Source organism: Sander vitreus, chromosome 13, assembly GCF_031162955.1.
Source record: "Sander vitreus isolate 19-12246 chromosome 13, sanVit1, whole genome shotgun sequence".
Classification (NCBI taxonomy): domain Eukaryota; kingdom Metazoa; phylum Chordata; class Actinopteri; order Perciformes; family Percidae; genus Sander; species Sander vitreus.
In genome coordinates, this window is record NC_135867.1 from 1,471,034 (window position 1) to 1,486,000 (window position 14,967).

At 43.8% G+C, this 14,967-nt stretch overlaps 1 protein-coding gene across 1 annotated transcript in view; it reads right to left on the bottom strand.

Moving 5' to 3' along the window:
• Positions 1-490: 490 nt before the first annotated feature.
• Positions 491-14,967, bottom strand: part of LOC144528196 (polypeptide N-acetylgalactosaminyltransferase 10-like) — a 117,039-nt gene continuing 102,562 nt past the window's right edge. The window contains exons 9-11 of the mRNA XM_078266674.1: positions 9,997-10,113; positions 8,021-8,170; positions 491-6,963 (exon numbers count right to left, since the gene is read on the bottom strand). Of these exons, the coding sequence (XP_078122800.1) occupies positions 6,796-6,963; positions 8,021-8,170; positions 9,997-10,113 (435 nt within the window). The 3' untranslated portion in view covers positions 491-6,795. The remainder of the gene's footprint in view (positions 6,964-8,020; positions 8,171-9,996; positions 10,114-14,967) is intronic.

A 14,967-nucleotide genomic window follows, 5' to 3' on the forward strand; every position in this document is an offset into this window, starting at 1 on the left:
ATTATCCAGTAGCAATGGACTGCAGATGGAATGAAAAATCTTAGAAATGTGGGAACATAGGGCTGACCCCCTTTTTTAGGCACCGACCGAACTGCCTCTAGACTATCGAAAAATGCCTCGTCATTCGATACCCAATTTCATTACCTAAGGAGTGAATCTCATCAGCGTCAGGGAGCCAATAAGCACGCAGCATGCTTCTACCAAGATCTAATAATGTCTGTGATTGGCTGTCTAACCTCACACGTCGTAGAGACACGCAGGAAAAACTCTACGTTACGCACAGAGACGGCTCACGTAGTACGAGCTGAACGATACATAACATGATTTGTAATTGAAAGAAGTATCGGTAAGTATCGGAAAGAAGTATCGGTTAGGAACCGGTATCAAGTCACGGTATTGGTATCGTTGATACCCAGCTCTACTCAAAGGCCTTTCCTCTAAGGACCACCAAAGGGCTCAGTGTGCCTGCACAAAGTGTCGTCCCAACACATTTTCATCCAAATATAGAAACCTTTTTATTTTACAATTTCAGCAAAAATATCATACAATTCCAGTTTAATTGTTTTGTAAAATATCTAAATACACTTTTACAGTTCAAATGTCAGTAGAAAAAAATATTGGATATTTTTTTCTTTCATGAGATACAAAATGTACACTCCCCTACATATCCAAACTCACACGTGTGTAAAAAAGATTTCTCTACACCGCTCGCCGAACTGTAGTCCGAAAATTCACCACTTCAATGAAAAGTATTTTTGAAACAGCAACACAAAAATGGCAGCGTATTTACCGAGCCCTCACTCCAAAAACTGTGGGAACGTGTTGTGAACGCAACAAAGAAAATGTGTTTGTATACTTCACGCTGTGGAATGCTGATCGAGGAGATTTTCACGTCGATGATTCACAGTAGCAAGAATGTTTCATACGTTACCACAGTAGCTGGAAGAAAGCAAATGTAAACAGTAACCATTAAAGTTTCCAGTTCAGGCCAAAGATTCGTGAAGAGACTTTTCTTTTCTCCTTTGTATCGTCTTTACTGCATCAACTGCTTTGATGCCTTGTCATCATCTGTGCTTGCGCCTGCTTCAATTGTGTGCCGCGCGTTTGTATGTCTTACCCCATTTTGCTTAGGACTGCTGTAATTATACACATAACGTAAGTCATATTTTTAGGATGCCTATTTATAACCGGTCGGGGACTACAGCTGGAAATTAGGCGTGATTTAAAAATATCGTGATATTTGATTTTCTCCATATTGCCCAGCTCGACTTCAAATGATATATCCAGCTACAAAAAAGCCTGAGCGTCCGAAGTACAGCGAGTCGTTTCTATGCAGATGATACGCCGTCTCGTCGCGTCAGTGTGAGCTGGCAGGTTTCAGACAGCTGCAGACAGACGCGTTGCAGGTAGTTGCAAGTTTCAACTCGTCTCGTTGCGAATCTTTGGTCTGAACTGGGCTTAAGACTCGACCCAAGTTACTGTCTGATGTCATAAAAACATGTCAAGTGCAATGGAAAGGACAGGTACTATGTACTCTGATAACCCAAAAGAATAAAAGAAGCTTTCACAATTACAAACTCTACTTTGAGGGATACAGTTAGCAACATGTTGGGCAATACTTTTCACCCGGAGCGATCCTTTAAAGTCTATTTCTGCAGCGACTGTTGACAGATGAATAATTCTGGAAAGATGGGAGTTTGTGTAGAACACAGTAATGGCACTGACGTTCATTCACGCCTTGACATCAATTAAACCATTAAACCAGTGCTGCATTTCAGCCCAACATGTTGCCCTGTGTATTCAGCCCTCTACACGAGTACAGTGTTCGTATTAAACAGTTTCAATGAAGTCCTGGGATCGGACAGCACGTTGACACACATCGCCCCGAATAACAGTGTTTAAAAAATGGACGAAGAATAGGACGAAGTGCAGGAAACGTAAGAGGAATCCGGCTGTGGAAAGGTTTGGATGGGTGTGCAGTTTGGTCCTGTAGCAGAAACATCGGCGACCCAGGCTACATTTACATCACTACGTTTTGGTTTTCAAGCGGAGCCAAAAGAGATCTCCGTGTACACAAGTGTTTTCATCTCCAATAGAAGATCTCCGTTTAAACTAACACGCCCAAACCTCGTATCTCATCAACATTCTGGTATACAGAAGATATTCGTTTTCAAACCAAAACGTAGCAACGCAAACGTAGCCTTAACAATCTGACAGTGTAGAAGCTGTCCAGGCGTGGAGCTAGAACGCCAGGGGAGGAAAGACACAGAAACCCCAAAATATATTTAAAACTCTACGCTCTTCTATCAGGAGTACAAAGTCAGGACTGTGACCATGCTGAATAAAAAGGTGACTGACGTAATATATCTTAGCTTTTTCCATTTTAGTGCTCACTTATGTCTCGGCTGTGTGGATTTCTAAGGTTTAAATTAAGTGTGTATTTGCAGAAGTTATGGTCGATATGAACATTATTCTCCAACTCATTTTGTTGGAGAGTTGATAATGACGAAAATCTGCAACTTCAATCCAGATTTATTTTGCAATTGATAGGGCTGGCTTAAAATGATCCATTCTCCAATTACAAGCGATCTTTGTTTAACAGATCTGATATTGATTCATAAAATCCAGAAATGGATCTTTTAATATCTGCCTTTTCACCGTGGATGTGAGTAAAAAGTCTCTTTGGCAGTCAGTTCTTAATGTAAACATTAACCTGGTGCATTATATATATATCTCTGATTTCAAGGGTTTCAATTTGTGTCTCAATGTTTCTTCTTGTATATTCTTCTTCTTATATCTATCTATATATGTCTGTTTTTATGTTTGTATACATACGGTATGTTTTTGTCTTTGTGAAGCACTTTGGTGCAAACCTGTTTGCTTTTAAAATGCTATATAAATGAAATAAAATTAAACTTAAAGTGTAACTGTCGCCAAAATGCAACCTACGGTGTTTCCCCAATTATTCCTGGTGATACTTGGAGCAAAGTCTCATGTTGTGTCGAGCCTTCTTAGTGTTTTAAAAATAGATATTTTGAGGCTAGCATCGTAGCGCCCCTAGCACTCCCATTCAAAAGGCCATTTGACCCAAAAACAACAATACGGTCCATCTTAAAAGTGGTGCTTCCGTCCTAATTCTGCTTTTAAACCAAAGTTTGACTCAGGTACATTCATAAAAAGACCCTAGGTTGCACTTTAGCGAGAGTTAGCGGCTTTAAACTATTATTAAAAACTTAAGTTTCTTTTTACTTGTACAATTTACAATATTAGTTCTCTGAGAATCCATTTCATATCCAAGCTAAATTGGTATTGTAACTGAAATGTCCATAACCTGACTGATCAAAAATGTAATGGAATCATGCAATCATTGGCGAGACCCAGCCCTAGCAATTGATCTCTCTTGCTTTCACATGTTTGTGCACCTAATAATGATTTATTAATATTTATTATATATTTATTATAAATTTTTATTAAAAAGAATAGTTTGTTTTTCATTTAAATGTCTGGAAGAGCCTAGTAATAAAACTGATTTGTGTTAATAATATTGTCCCAATAATAATAATCAAATCGTGGCAGACTTTGTGATATCAGCAACTATCGTATCGTTGTACAAAGAATTGATATAATTTTGTAGCGTGATATAAACGTGTGATTGATTCCCCCCCCCCCCAAAAGCAAAGACGTGAATGGACGCAAATTCTTGGCGGGCGAAAGGGAATGCCGCAAGCACACAAACTGTTTGACATTGTCGTATCCCCGTGAGTTGGGGATAGGACCTGTACAAATGGGGTTACGTTACCTTGCATAAGCATGGACGCCTGGCCAATAAATGCCATTGAAGGGCGGGTCTTGGCGTGGCCATAGTGGGATTCGTAATATCGCTGGTGGACGTCGGACTAGTGGGATGTAGGGCCAATGGGAATTTTTCGGGTTATTGAGAGGTCGGAACAATGGAGCGTCGGAGAAATGACACGGCACTGGCTCCAGCTCTGTCTGTCCCTCTGCTCCGGTTCCACTCACCACTGAGTCGGAATAAATGTCCCGCCCACAACGCTGTCTGACTCTCTGTTACTGGGTATAATGTTCAAGGTTTCTCATTTATTAAATCGTTGCTGAAAGCATTTAAACCAAAGTCCAAAATCTTCATTTTGACGTAAAGATTTTCATTTTCACGGTAAATGCGTATCGGTTCCAAAAAACGGTTTCATTAACTACTAATAATCGGTATCGGCCTTGAAAAAACAGTATTTGTCGATCCCTAGTTTTTAGGCACCGATCAAATTGCCTCTATGGAGTATCGAAAACGCCTCGTCATTCAATACCCAATTTCATTACCTAAGGAGTCAATCTCATCAGCGTCAGAGAGCCAATCAGCACGCAGCATGCTTCTACCAAGATCTAAAAATGTTTGTGATTGGCTGTCTATTGTTACACGTCGTAGAGACACGCAGGAAAAACTCTACGTTACACAGAGACGGCTCACGTAGTACGAGCTGAAAGATAAATAAAAAGATCTGTGCCGTAATGTGTAATGTTGTACTTTGTTTTATAAGATTTTTTCCGATATTTGGAACCGATATACATTTCACTGTAAATGCACATCGGTTCCACATAACAGTTTTTGGTTTTATTGACTACTGAAGATCGGTATCGGCCTTGGAAAAAACAGTACCTGTCGATCCCTAGCTGAAACATTTCAACTCGAGTAACGCGCAACATAGCTGAGCACAATATCTGGAAGTGATGATTCAAACCGGATTGGAGAACGGCGGCAGCGAAAACATCACGCTTAGCGGAAAATTAAACCATCATCAGGCGAAACAAAGAACATTTCATTAAAAACAAAAGAAAAACAAAAGGGATTCAAACAAAAGTGGTGTACGGGAACAACAACCATTCCCTTTCCCGTAAAATGTACTTTGGATTGAACAGGTGGGACAAAAACAACACAACAGCATCGTGATTGGAACAGAGCGGAGGTCTTCTCAGGGCTAGAGGTGACTCCTCAAGGCAGGAGGAAAACAAGGTTGGAAAAAAAAAGAAAGTCTCTTCAGCTTTATTCACAGCCAGCAGTTACGTGGGTGGGTCCGTTTAGAAAAAGCCGTACGAGAGTCACAAAGCCAGCAGCGCCGTCCGCGTGCCGCACCAGAGTCCAGGTCCGACTCATGTTTAAAACTCTTTTGATGAAAACTTTCTCAGTTTTCAAAAAAAGGCGTTTAGGACCACGCACGCACGCACGCACGCGCACACACTTTCTGAACACACACACACACACACACACACACACACACACACACACACACACACTTACATCTAGTCTCCTTCCAACAAGGCACTAAGATTTCATTCAAGTTTATCAAAAACACAAGGGCTTTATGCATTTTAAACCCACATTAGTCTGGATCCTGGAGCTACGTCGGCGAGCCTATCACAGTCATCGTTCCGTTGGTCCCTCCTCCTGCTCACACCGTACGCTAAAGTGATGTGTCAAGCCGGGCAGGCCGGCCAATCAGGGTCAGTCACAAAGCAACTGATCCAGCGAGGCGGGCGGGCGGGCGGCCGTTTGCAGTCCCGGCTGCTCTGCTGCTTTGCGCTGTGACGTGACCCCCGCACTCGGCAGCCTGTGATGGAGTCGTTCCGGTAGAGCAGCAAAGGGTGCACAGAAAGCACTGGGGAGACTCTCAAGAGGTGCGACAGCAGCTGCTGGCGTCACCGCCATGACAATCAAGCCCTTTGCCAGCCAGAGTTTGCCCGTCCTCTGTGACAGCAAAGTGAATATCTTGGAGTTGGGGACAATCTGAGTCATCTTGGGCTTTTTGGGAAACACTGATCCACATGTTTCACCAATTTTTCTGACATTTTAGAGACCAAACAACTAATCCATTCATCAACTTTGAGAATAACCGTCAGCTGCGGCCCTGGAGACGAGAAACTAGAAGCCAAGGCGGGCAGAGACACCGGGGGAGGAAACAGCGGGTGGATGAGGGTTGTAAAGGTGATTTTCAGAGTGGTTCTGCTTGGCTTCACCCAGGTGTCAGGATGACTTTGGCTCAGCAGGAACACCCCCCCCCCTCCCCCTGGGGAGGTTGTCAGCGTTGGAGAGACATAAAGGGATTTGAGAGGGGAAGGGAGACGGTGGGCAAAGGTGCAGTCATGCAGGCAGGCAGAGACGGGACGCGCAGCAGAGACACGAGGGGGAAAGAGATGGAGACGGAGGATGAAGGCAGAGAGACAGAGAGGGTAGGGAAGGCAAGAGATAGAGGCAGAGCACATCTGAAATAGACAAAAGGAAGGAGAGAAGAGAGGAGAGGAATGTCACAGGGCCAGAGGGAATCTGCGGATGCAGAATTCTGCCGAGGTTGCCGAGATTTTGCTGCAGATTTGGAACGTGTTCAAATTAAACTCAGAATGTTAACACATCTCTACGAGGCGAAAAAAAAAAAACATCCCACTAAATACTGCTACAGATTTTCATTTTGGATCACTGCTGAAAACTAAGAAATCCGCAGATTCCGTTTGGGCCTGAATCAGCGGCAAAAAAAAAAAATCAGAAAGTGCGACGGAACAAAAAACACAACTCGCACACAAAATCCCATCCCCATCCCGTCAGAGCTCAACTCTAAATGATGTGAAGTTCCCACCACGGTATCCCATCATGCATCAGTCCCCCCCCCCCCCAAGAGAGAAACGGGGAGCCAGAGTGAATGTGAAACAACTCTTCCCAGCAGCAGCAGCAGCAGATCCACGCCTGCGTGCGTCAGGAGTCAGTGTGTGTTACGCGGACGCCGCGGCGCCTCAGTTGGCGCCCCCCGGGTTGAAGTGCTCCAGCACGGTGGCGTTGGTTCTCTCAAACAGCCACTGCTGGCTGGCCGAGGACGCGTCGCACGTGTTCATGAAGACCCGCCGCTCGCTCGGGCTGCAGTCGATGCAGCTGTTACTGACGGGGTGGTACAGACTCTTATCCTGCAGGACGGAGGGAGACACAGGAAGGGATTTCTTCAATGTTTATTTGTATAAGGACAAGTATGTAGCAGAGACCTATGCCACACACCACAGCATTTAGTGTTCACAATACAAAAAAAAAAAAAATCACCGAACAACAGGAGCATCAGATTATCAGCTCCCTCTTCAAAGGACCATTTTTAAGTTCAGTAGGTAACGGAATCCACATATCGGTCGGACTCGAACCTGCGGCCGCTGTGTCGAGGAGTAAACCTCTATATATGAGCGTGCGCTCTATGGGGTGAGCTAGCCAGGCGCCCAATTTTAAATTTTGAACCAGAAAAACTAAAAGTTGCACGGTCACTGTGACGACAACACAAGGGTTAGACAAATGGTTCTCCTGATTGGAGAATAATAATCTAAAGCCAGGGTAGATTCTGGTTTGAAATACTTTATAGAGTGATTAAGTGGCCTTGAAGTCATTTATATTTAAAGTGCTCATATTATTTTCATTTTCAGGTTCATAATTGTATTTAGAGGCTATATCAATATAGGTTTACATGGTTTCATTTAAAAAAAAAAAAAACACCATATCTTTGTTGTACTGCACATTGCTGCAGCTCCTCTTTTCACCCTGTGTGTTGAGCTCTCTGTTTTAGCTACAGAGTGAGACATCTCACTTCTGTTCCATCTTTGTTGGGAGTCACACATGCTCAGTACCTAGGTAAGGACTACTAGCCAGTCAGAAGCAGAGTATGAGGGCGTGCCCTGACAGTACCTAGGTAAGGACTACTAGCCAGTCAGAAGCAGAGTATGAGGGCGTGCCCTGACAGTAGCTAGGTAAGGACTACTAGCCAGTCAGAAGCAGAGTATGAGGGCGTGCCCTGACAGTACCTAGGTAAGGACTACTAGCCAGTCAGAAGCAGAGTATGATGGCACCAAAAAGCATAATATGAGCACTTTAAGCAGTTAGCTTTGTTGTTCTGAAGGGAGGCCGAGAAACGAGATGTTCCGAAAAGAGCGATAACGTGTTTACAGTTTGGGCTTTGACGCCGGTGTTGGTTTTCCTCTGCCGTACCTTTCTGTAGCGCCACAGCTGGTTCCCCTTCATGCCGTGGCAGTCGTACAGGGTGACGGGGCTGTTGTGTGACACGGCGTCGAAGCAGACCTTTTTAGTGTGCATGGGGTCGCCCACCCGGATGTCCTCTCTCCAGCCGAACGTGAACACCTGCGGGAAACAAAGCGCAGCCGTCACCTTCTTTCTAGTCACGCGTAGCCAGACCCTCCTCCACCGCGCTGTGGAGGACGGTCTGGCTAGTCCACACAGCATTCCGGGGAAAAACGTGCTCTGGTTTATTGGCATTTCTTTAAACCAATCACAACCGTCGTGGGCGGTGCTAAGCACCGAACGGAGCAACGGTGCCTCTGCAAAATAGCCTCAGGAAGGAACTTGTTTTGGTGGAAAACACAGTTGCTAGTAGCCAAGGAGCACACGGAGGATTAAAAAAATATGATGGACTCTTCAGAAGAGGTAACGATCTTCTCGATTGTCTGCGCGCGAAAGTCGCCCGACGACACAATCTTCTGAACATAGCTGTCAAACATCGTTATCCGTGTTTGTCTTCGCAGTCGGTCACTTTCTTTTTGGGGATTTTAGTCCTTCAGCTGAACGTGAAGGTCTTTTCTTAGCAGTACAATTGCTGACTGACGCACTTCATGGGTGCTTCTTCGAGTTTTCAGCCACGCCTTCGCCTGTTGCAGCGGTCAACTTTGTCTCCAAAGCTGAACGCTGCTGTTGTCCTTTCTCAGCGGTGTAGCATCACTCGAGCTGCTGTGTCGCCGGACTACACCATTTTGTAAACATAGCCATACTGAGAAATACAGAGAGAGTTGTGTGGAGCTGATAGGCTTAGTTAGCTTTGTATCAACTCATTTGGCAATGACATGAATGTAACGGACGTTCATTAATATCAAAAAGTTACGCACTAAAGCTTTAAATCTTGTGTTTAAAAGAGATGTTCTGACAAGTTTCTTGGAATTAAGTCATTCAGCATGAAAAACACATAAAAAATTACTAATTGACTGAAGAAATCTTAGTCGACTAAGACCAAAATGACCGATTAGCTGAAGTTAATACTGAATTCCTTCCAACAAGGCCGGACTGTTAATTTCTGAATCTTCACCAGAATTTAAAATCAAGCCTTAAGACTCTGAAGGAGTCCATTTATTAAATTAAATGTATAGTTAGTGATGTTAATCCAACACAATTTTTGTCAAATTCAGCGAATATCTCTGCACCTAGGTCTCCTTTTTCTGTGCACATTGAAAAATAAATCTGGTGTTAATACACGGTAAATTCCAGCCAATCAGCAACAGACAGTGACAGTTGATGGTATAGGGGGAGCAGGTTGTATTTGTTTGGCAGTTGAGTTCAAATATCAACAATCTTTGCCCCGCATCGGGTACCGCCAAGCGGGTAAGCGAGCATCTGGAAAGTGTACCTCCTATGGGGAGATTCTGAAGCCATCACCTCCCGTTAGCATCCCATTGACTGCCATTCATTTTGACGTCACTTTGACAGCGAATAACTTTACATCTGATGCGTTTAAAGACTCTATTTGTCCGTTGTTTATTTCTAAAGAAACCCGACAATGTATAAAAGGCTCCATTAACTTGTACCTCACGTTATGGCTCCGTAGCAGACGTTTTTATAACAGTAGGCTAACGATTGTGTCATAACCACGAGACTTACTGTCTCAGAGTAGAGGAATTACCGTACAGTACAGGAGAAGCTCGCAGGCAATCGGGGGGACGTGGAGGCATACAGTGTCTTGGCACAGCTACCGGAAGACTTCCAAATTTCAGACAGGTTGCTCACGTCACATCTACGTCGTCTCTCTCAGCTGGAGGCTGTGCAGTAACGCTCAGACATCACCGGAAAAGTGCTTCTAATATACTTCACTGGTCTCCGTCGAAGTCTTTGGCGTCGCTGTGTCCATTTCTTGTACTGTCTACGCGTACCGCACCGTTAAATGAGATGTGTGTGCTGCTCACCTGCCCGTGGCTCCAGCTGACCTCGGCCCGGCCCTTCACACAGCTCTCCAGGCGGATGGGACTCCCCGACACAAAGTGTTTACTCTCCAAACACATGCCGCTGCCCGCGTTGCGAATCTGCAACACAAACACACATTACAGCAAAGTCAAAGACAAGACGCAGAGGACGCTCAGATGTGAGCTATGGCTGTTCTAATATTCAAATACATATATTCAAATTTAAGAAAAGTTTGAATAGGAAAATGAACACACAAGTGTGGAAGGAAAACAGCTGCACTACCGTAGCTGTCTGCCTCGCGAGTTCTAGCGTGGGCCGCTGCTCCCTGCCGGTGCAATGTTAGTATCGCCGGTTTCTAAAATCCCTTCGCTACGGGAAACAACAACAAACTTCCAGCTAGCGAGCTACACGCAGGAAATGTCAAGTTCTGGAGAAAATCTGGATGGTGCAACAAGATAGACCTGCTCGGTTCTTTCAGGGAATGATTGTAAAGATTTACAAAGAATATGTTTAGGACATCTCCTCTCTAACTGGGACGTTTTGGGACTGATTGGTCACAGCCACGACACCGGGACCCTAACCCTAACCCTTCCTCGCACGCCACACTCATTTTAGTGAGTATGTTGTCACAGATAGCGCAGACGTGGTACACAAAGGGTTTCACAACATTTGCAGAACATTTTTGTAAGGCTTGTATCATATGTGCACAACACAACGGAGGTAGAGGAGTGAAAGTAGCACAGGCTGCACATCCACCACCCACGAGGCCATTTGAGCATGTGATGATGGATTTTGTTGAGCTAACACCATCCGGAGGGGAAAAAATATGCTCGGACTATGGAAGATTTATGGTCAAAATGGGTAGAAGTTTTCCCCGCCTCAAAACAAACAGCTTCAGTGGTGGCAAAAGCTCTAATGACAGAGATTATTCCCAGATGGGGATTACCGAGTCGCCTGTCCAGTGACGACGGAGCTCATTTTGTAAACTCAGCCATAACACAGATAAGTTTGTATATTGGCATAGACATCAGAACGCATTGCAGTTACCATCCGCAGAGCGGGGGCGCTATTGAGCGAGAAAATGGTACACTAAAAGCAAAACTAGCTAAATGCTGTACAGACACAGGTCTCCCTTGGACAAAAGCACTTCCTCTGGTTCTGATGTACATGCAAATGCGTAAAAGAGTCCGTTCTAATCTCAGTCCATTTGAAATTTTATTTGGGCACCCACCCCAGGTAGGGACAGAGGCCCCAAAGGCCCCCCCTTCCAAGCACGGCTCTGTGCGAGCATGATATGTTAAGTTACTGCACGCAACTCTCTCCTACTCTTTCTGCCATCAGAACCCAGGTTTCTGCAGGCCTGCCTAAACCAGCTGAAGGACCGCTACATGAGCTTCAGCCCGGGGATTTCGTGGTCCTGAAAGATTTCAGAAGGAAGAACTGGCAGTCCAAACGGTGGCAAGGACCATTCCAGATTCTCTTGGTCACACACACCGCAGTGAAGGTCGCTGAGAGAGCTACGTGGGTCCACGCATCACACTGTAGGAAAGTCCCAGATCCAGGAGAGAGAGAACAGGTTTTTCTACGGCCTGCAACAAGTGACGAACAGACCACTGTTTAGTCACCTACGAGGAAGGAAGATTGAGACCAGCCTGACAGAATGGCGTTTTCTGTGCTATCTCAATACCAGTTGAGGTTTTTCCTCACTAAACACATCAGGAAGAAAAAACCTGATCGACAAAACTGGTATCGTACTGCTTTAAATCCTTTGCAAAAGACAGCAGTGAGGATTACACATTTTGCCCAGACAACCATTCTCCAGCTGTGATCCTCACAAGACAGCACATTCCGCACATTCCATACTGCAGCAGGGCTGCTCTGACACACAAATGGAGCAGTCCAGAAGATGGAGACGGGACGGCTGATTGGTCATTTTTTTCTTTGCTTTCCTGTTTTGTGTCTGCTGTGTAATCCCAATGATCAACATGTTGTTTTCCTCATTATTCTTTCACACCTAGTTCAGTATCAGGCTTTGCAACGCACCGATTCCAAGTGTTCTGACATCCCCACTTATGGCTTTGATAACGACGATTCAGACAATGCATCTGACACAGTGTGATTTTGGTTATTTTCTCGATTGATTTACCTTTTTATGGTTTTTGTTGTTGTTGTTCACATAAGGGTGTTGTTTGATTTCACTAAAAGGGTTTTCCTTATCCCCTCACAACAATAAAACATTTGGAATATATTCTAATACATGCGTGTCATTTGTTTATCGTGATTATTTTGTAATCAAAAGAGTGGAATGTGATGGCAAAATTCTATTTAAGCATGACTCTTTATATTCTTGTTTTATTTCAGTTTTTCTTTTCCTCGCATGTTGAAAGTAAGAGCCACAAAGTCTGGGAACGTAACGTGTACGCTGAACAGATAGGGGCTACAAGGTCACCCTGAACTATCTGTTATTTCTCCCTGAATAGTTGAGACTTCTCACATGGTTGAGATAAACGGGATGTCTAACCCTCGGGGTAGAAAGTGCTACAGAGGGGAAGAAACGTAGTGGCTCCTGAATGTCTGACTATGTTTGATTGTAAGAAATGTTGAGTCATGTTTAGAAAGTGGGGCATGTCTTTCTATCTCACTGGAGATGCACATATACTGTGTGCTTTTTCTTATTCGCTGAACAGACCTTTCATTAAGCGCTGCGTGCCTTTTGTGAAACGTGTGCTTCCTTGTAAACTTGCAAGTTTATAATAAAATACAAAAACCTGACTTGGTTTAGTCTACGACTGTCTTTATTTTGTTTCAAGCGTTCTATTTTTTTCCAAAACCTCTTACACCTGCTGCAACGAAAACTTCCACAACACCTATAAAAGTAGTTCTGTCTCCTGTTGTACTGGTTTGTCCTCTAATGGACATAATGCACAAAATTAGATATTCAAATCTATTCAAACCCATTTTGACAGCCCTAGAGTGAGCAGACACAGGTCTGTAACAGTGACTGAGGGCTTTCTTATAAAACCATAATCACACAGGACATAACGCACAAATACGCAGACTCAGGAGGTAATAACATGAAAATTAATCCCTGATTCCCATTAAATTAATGTGCTGTCTCTCCTCTCTGCAGCCTGGTGCGACACACACACACACACACACACACACACACACACACACACACACACACACATACATCATGACTACAGCCAACTGGCGAACACTTTCTGGACAGCCTCTTGAGTTATTTTGGAAGAAGCTGTAACTAGTGATCCTGATTTTATGGTCTGATTATAATATTGAAATATCAAAACAAAAAATGTTCAGGATCAGAGTATTTAGAGCTTGGCTTGATTAATGATGAATGTGATATTAAACAAACTGGAATGTAGGCCTCGCGGCTGTTTGCCTCCGCCAACCAGTCGTAGTGTACATCCATGTCTGTCCAGACTCATATACAGTATGTAGTGAAGACTGTGAAGGAATTTAATAAAAGCCATGTCTTTTTGGTGAAACGTGGATGCTTCACACACAGAACATCTAGTGTCACTAACTCAGCGTCCGGCCAAATGTCTCCCCTTCTGTTGCTGAGTTATGGCGCTGAGCAACGGCCAGAAAAGAAGTTTAACGATAAACTGAGACGTTGTTATGTTTTGATTATTTTTCTGGGTATTTCCGCCTTTAGTTGATAGGACAGCTTAGACATTAAAGGGGAGAGAGGCGGGGAACGACATGCAGCAAAGGGCCGCAGGTCGGATTCGAGCCCTGGGCCTCTGAGTCAAGGAATAAACCTCTATACATGGGCGTGCACGCTCTACCAAGTGAGCTCCCCGGGCGCTCCCAAAAAAGTGTTTTTGCTGAACATCACGATGTCACAGCGAAGTTGACATTTGACCTTTTGGATATTAAATCGATTCAAAGCGTACCGAGACCACCTCATCAAGCAGGTCTCGGTACGCTTGTTTGGTCCGCTTTTGGTTTTTCCGCCTTTACATCTTGAGATGTTCCGATACCGATACCAGTATGCGTCCGATACTGCCTCAAATGCTGGTATCGGTATCATAAAGTACTGGAGTTTATGCACAAATCCAATACCACATAATTGCCGTTATGACTGACAGTCAAACTGGATAATACGGCATTCATTGTTTGTGTTTGTTGATGTTTCACAAAAGGTTTCACCCGAGCCAACAACATTGCAATTGTGTTGTGTGTGCAAAGTGGTTGGCTGTTTTTCCACACGTTCATCATTGACCGTGAGTAAAAGAAGGCTGTTTTTGATGTAATATTTATGCATGAGGGTGACTCATCACTAGTTCACTTTTAACAAATTTAAGCAGGAAAAAAGCTGTAATTATTTAAACATGTTTGGTTTAGAAACAAAAAATAGCAGCATGGAGGCCAGTGAAAAACGTTACGGTGGTTTCTTCACTTATTCAGTCTCTCTTTCAAACTACTTTTTACTTTCATCTACGTACATTTTCGCACTAGTAATTCTAGTTGTACTCTACTAAGTAAAATGTTCTACTCTTTTCATCCTTGACTTTTAAGTTGACTTAGTGAAAACACAAAGGTGCCATTAACAATGGGAGTGCATTTTGCTCTGTGGAGGATAATCAGGTAACAATGCGGCTCACACGTGTCCTTCATTACTCGTCTGCTTGAAGGGGCCTCTTATTATTCCTCTTCCATTAATATACAGAATGAAATATGTTCTCATACAAAGAACCCAATTAGGGGATAAATTAGATGTGCATTCAAGAGAACAGTTATACTTGAATCACAGTGTTTTCTGCACACAGGCAGCAATGTATTCAATCAATCAATGTCACATATAAATCTCCTTTTGCTGTCATTTATATAAATTCTGCTGAAGTGTCATTTGTCCTCATATGAACTCTGTCCCCTCTAGAACCAACATTTAGCCCCGTTTTCTGTGAAAAGGTTGTAGGAACATTTCGTGCCAAGTTGCTTCT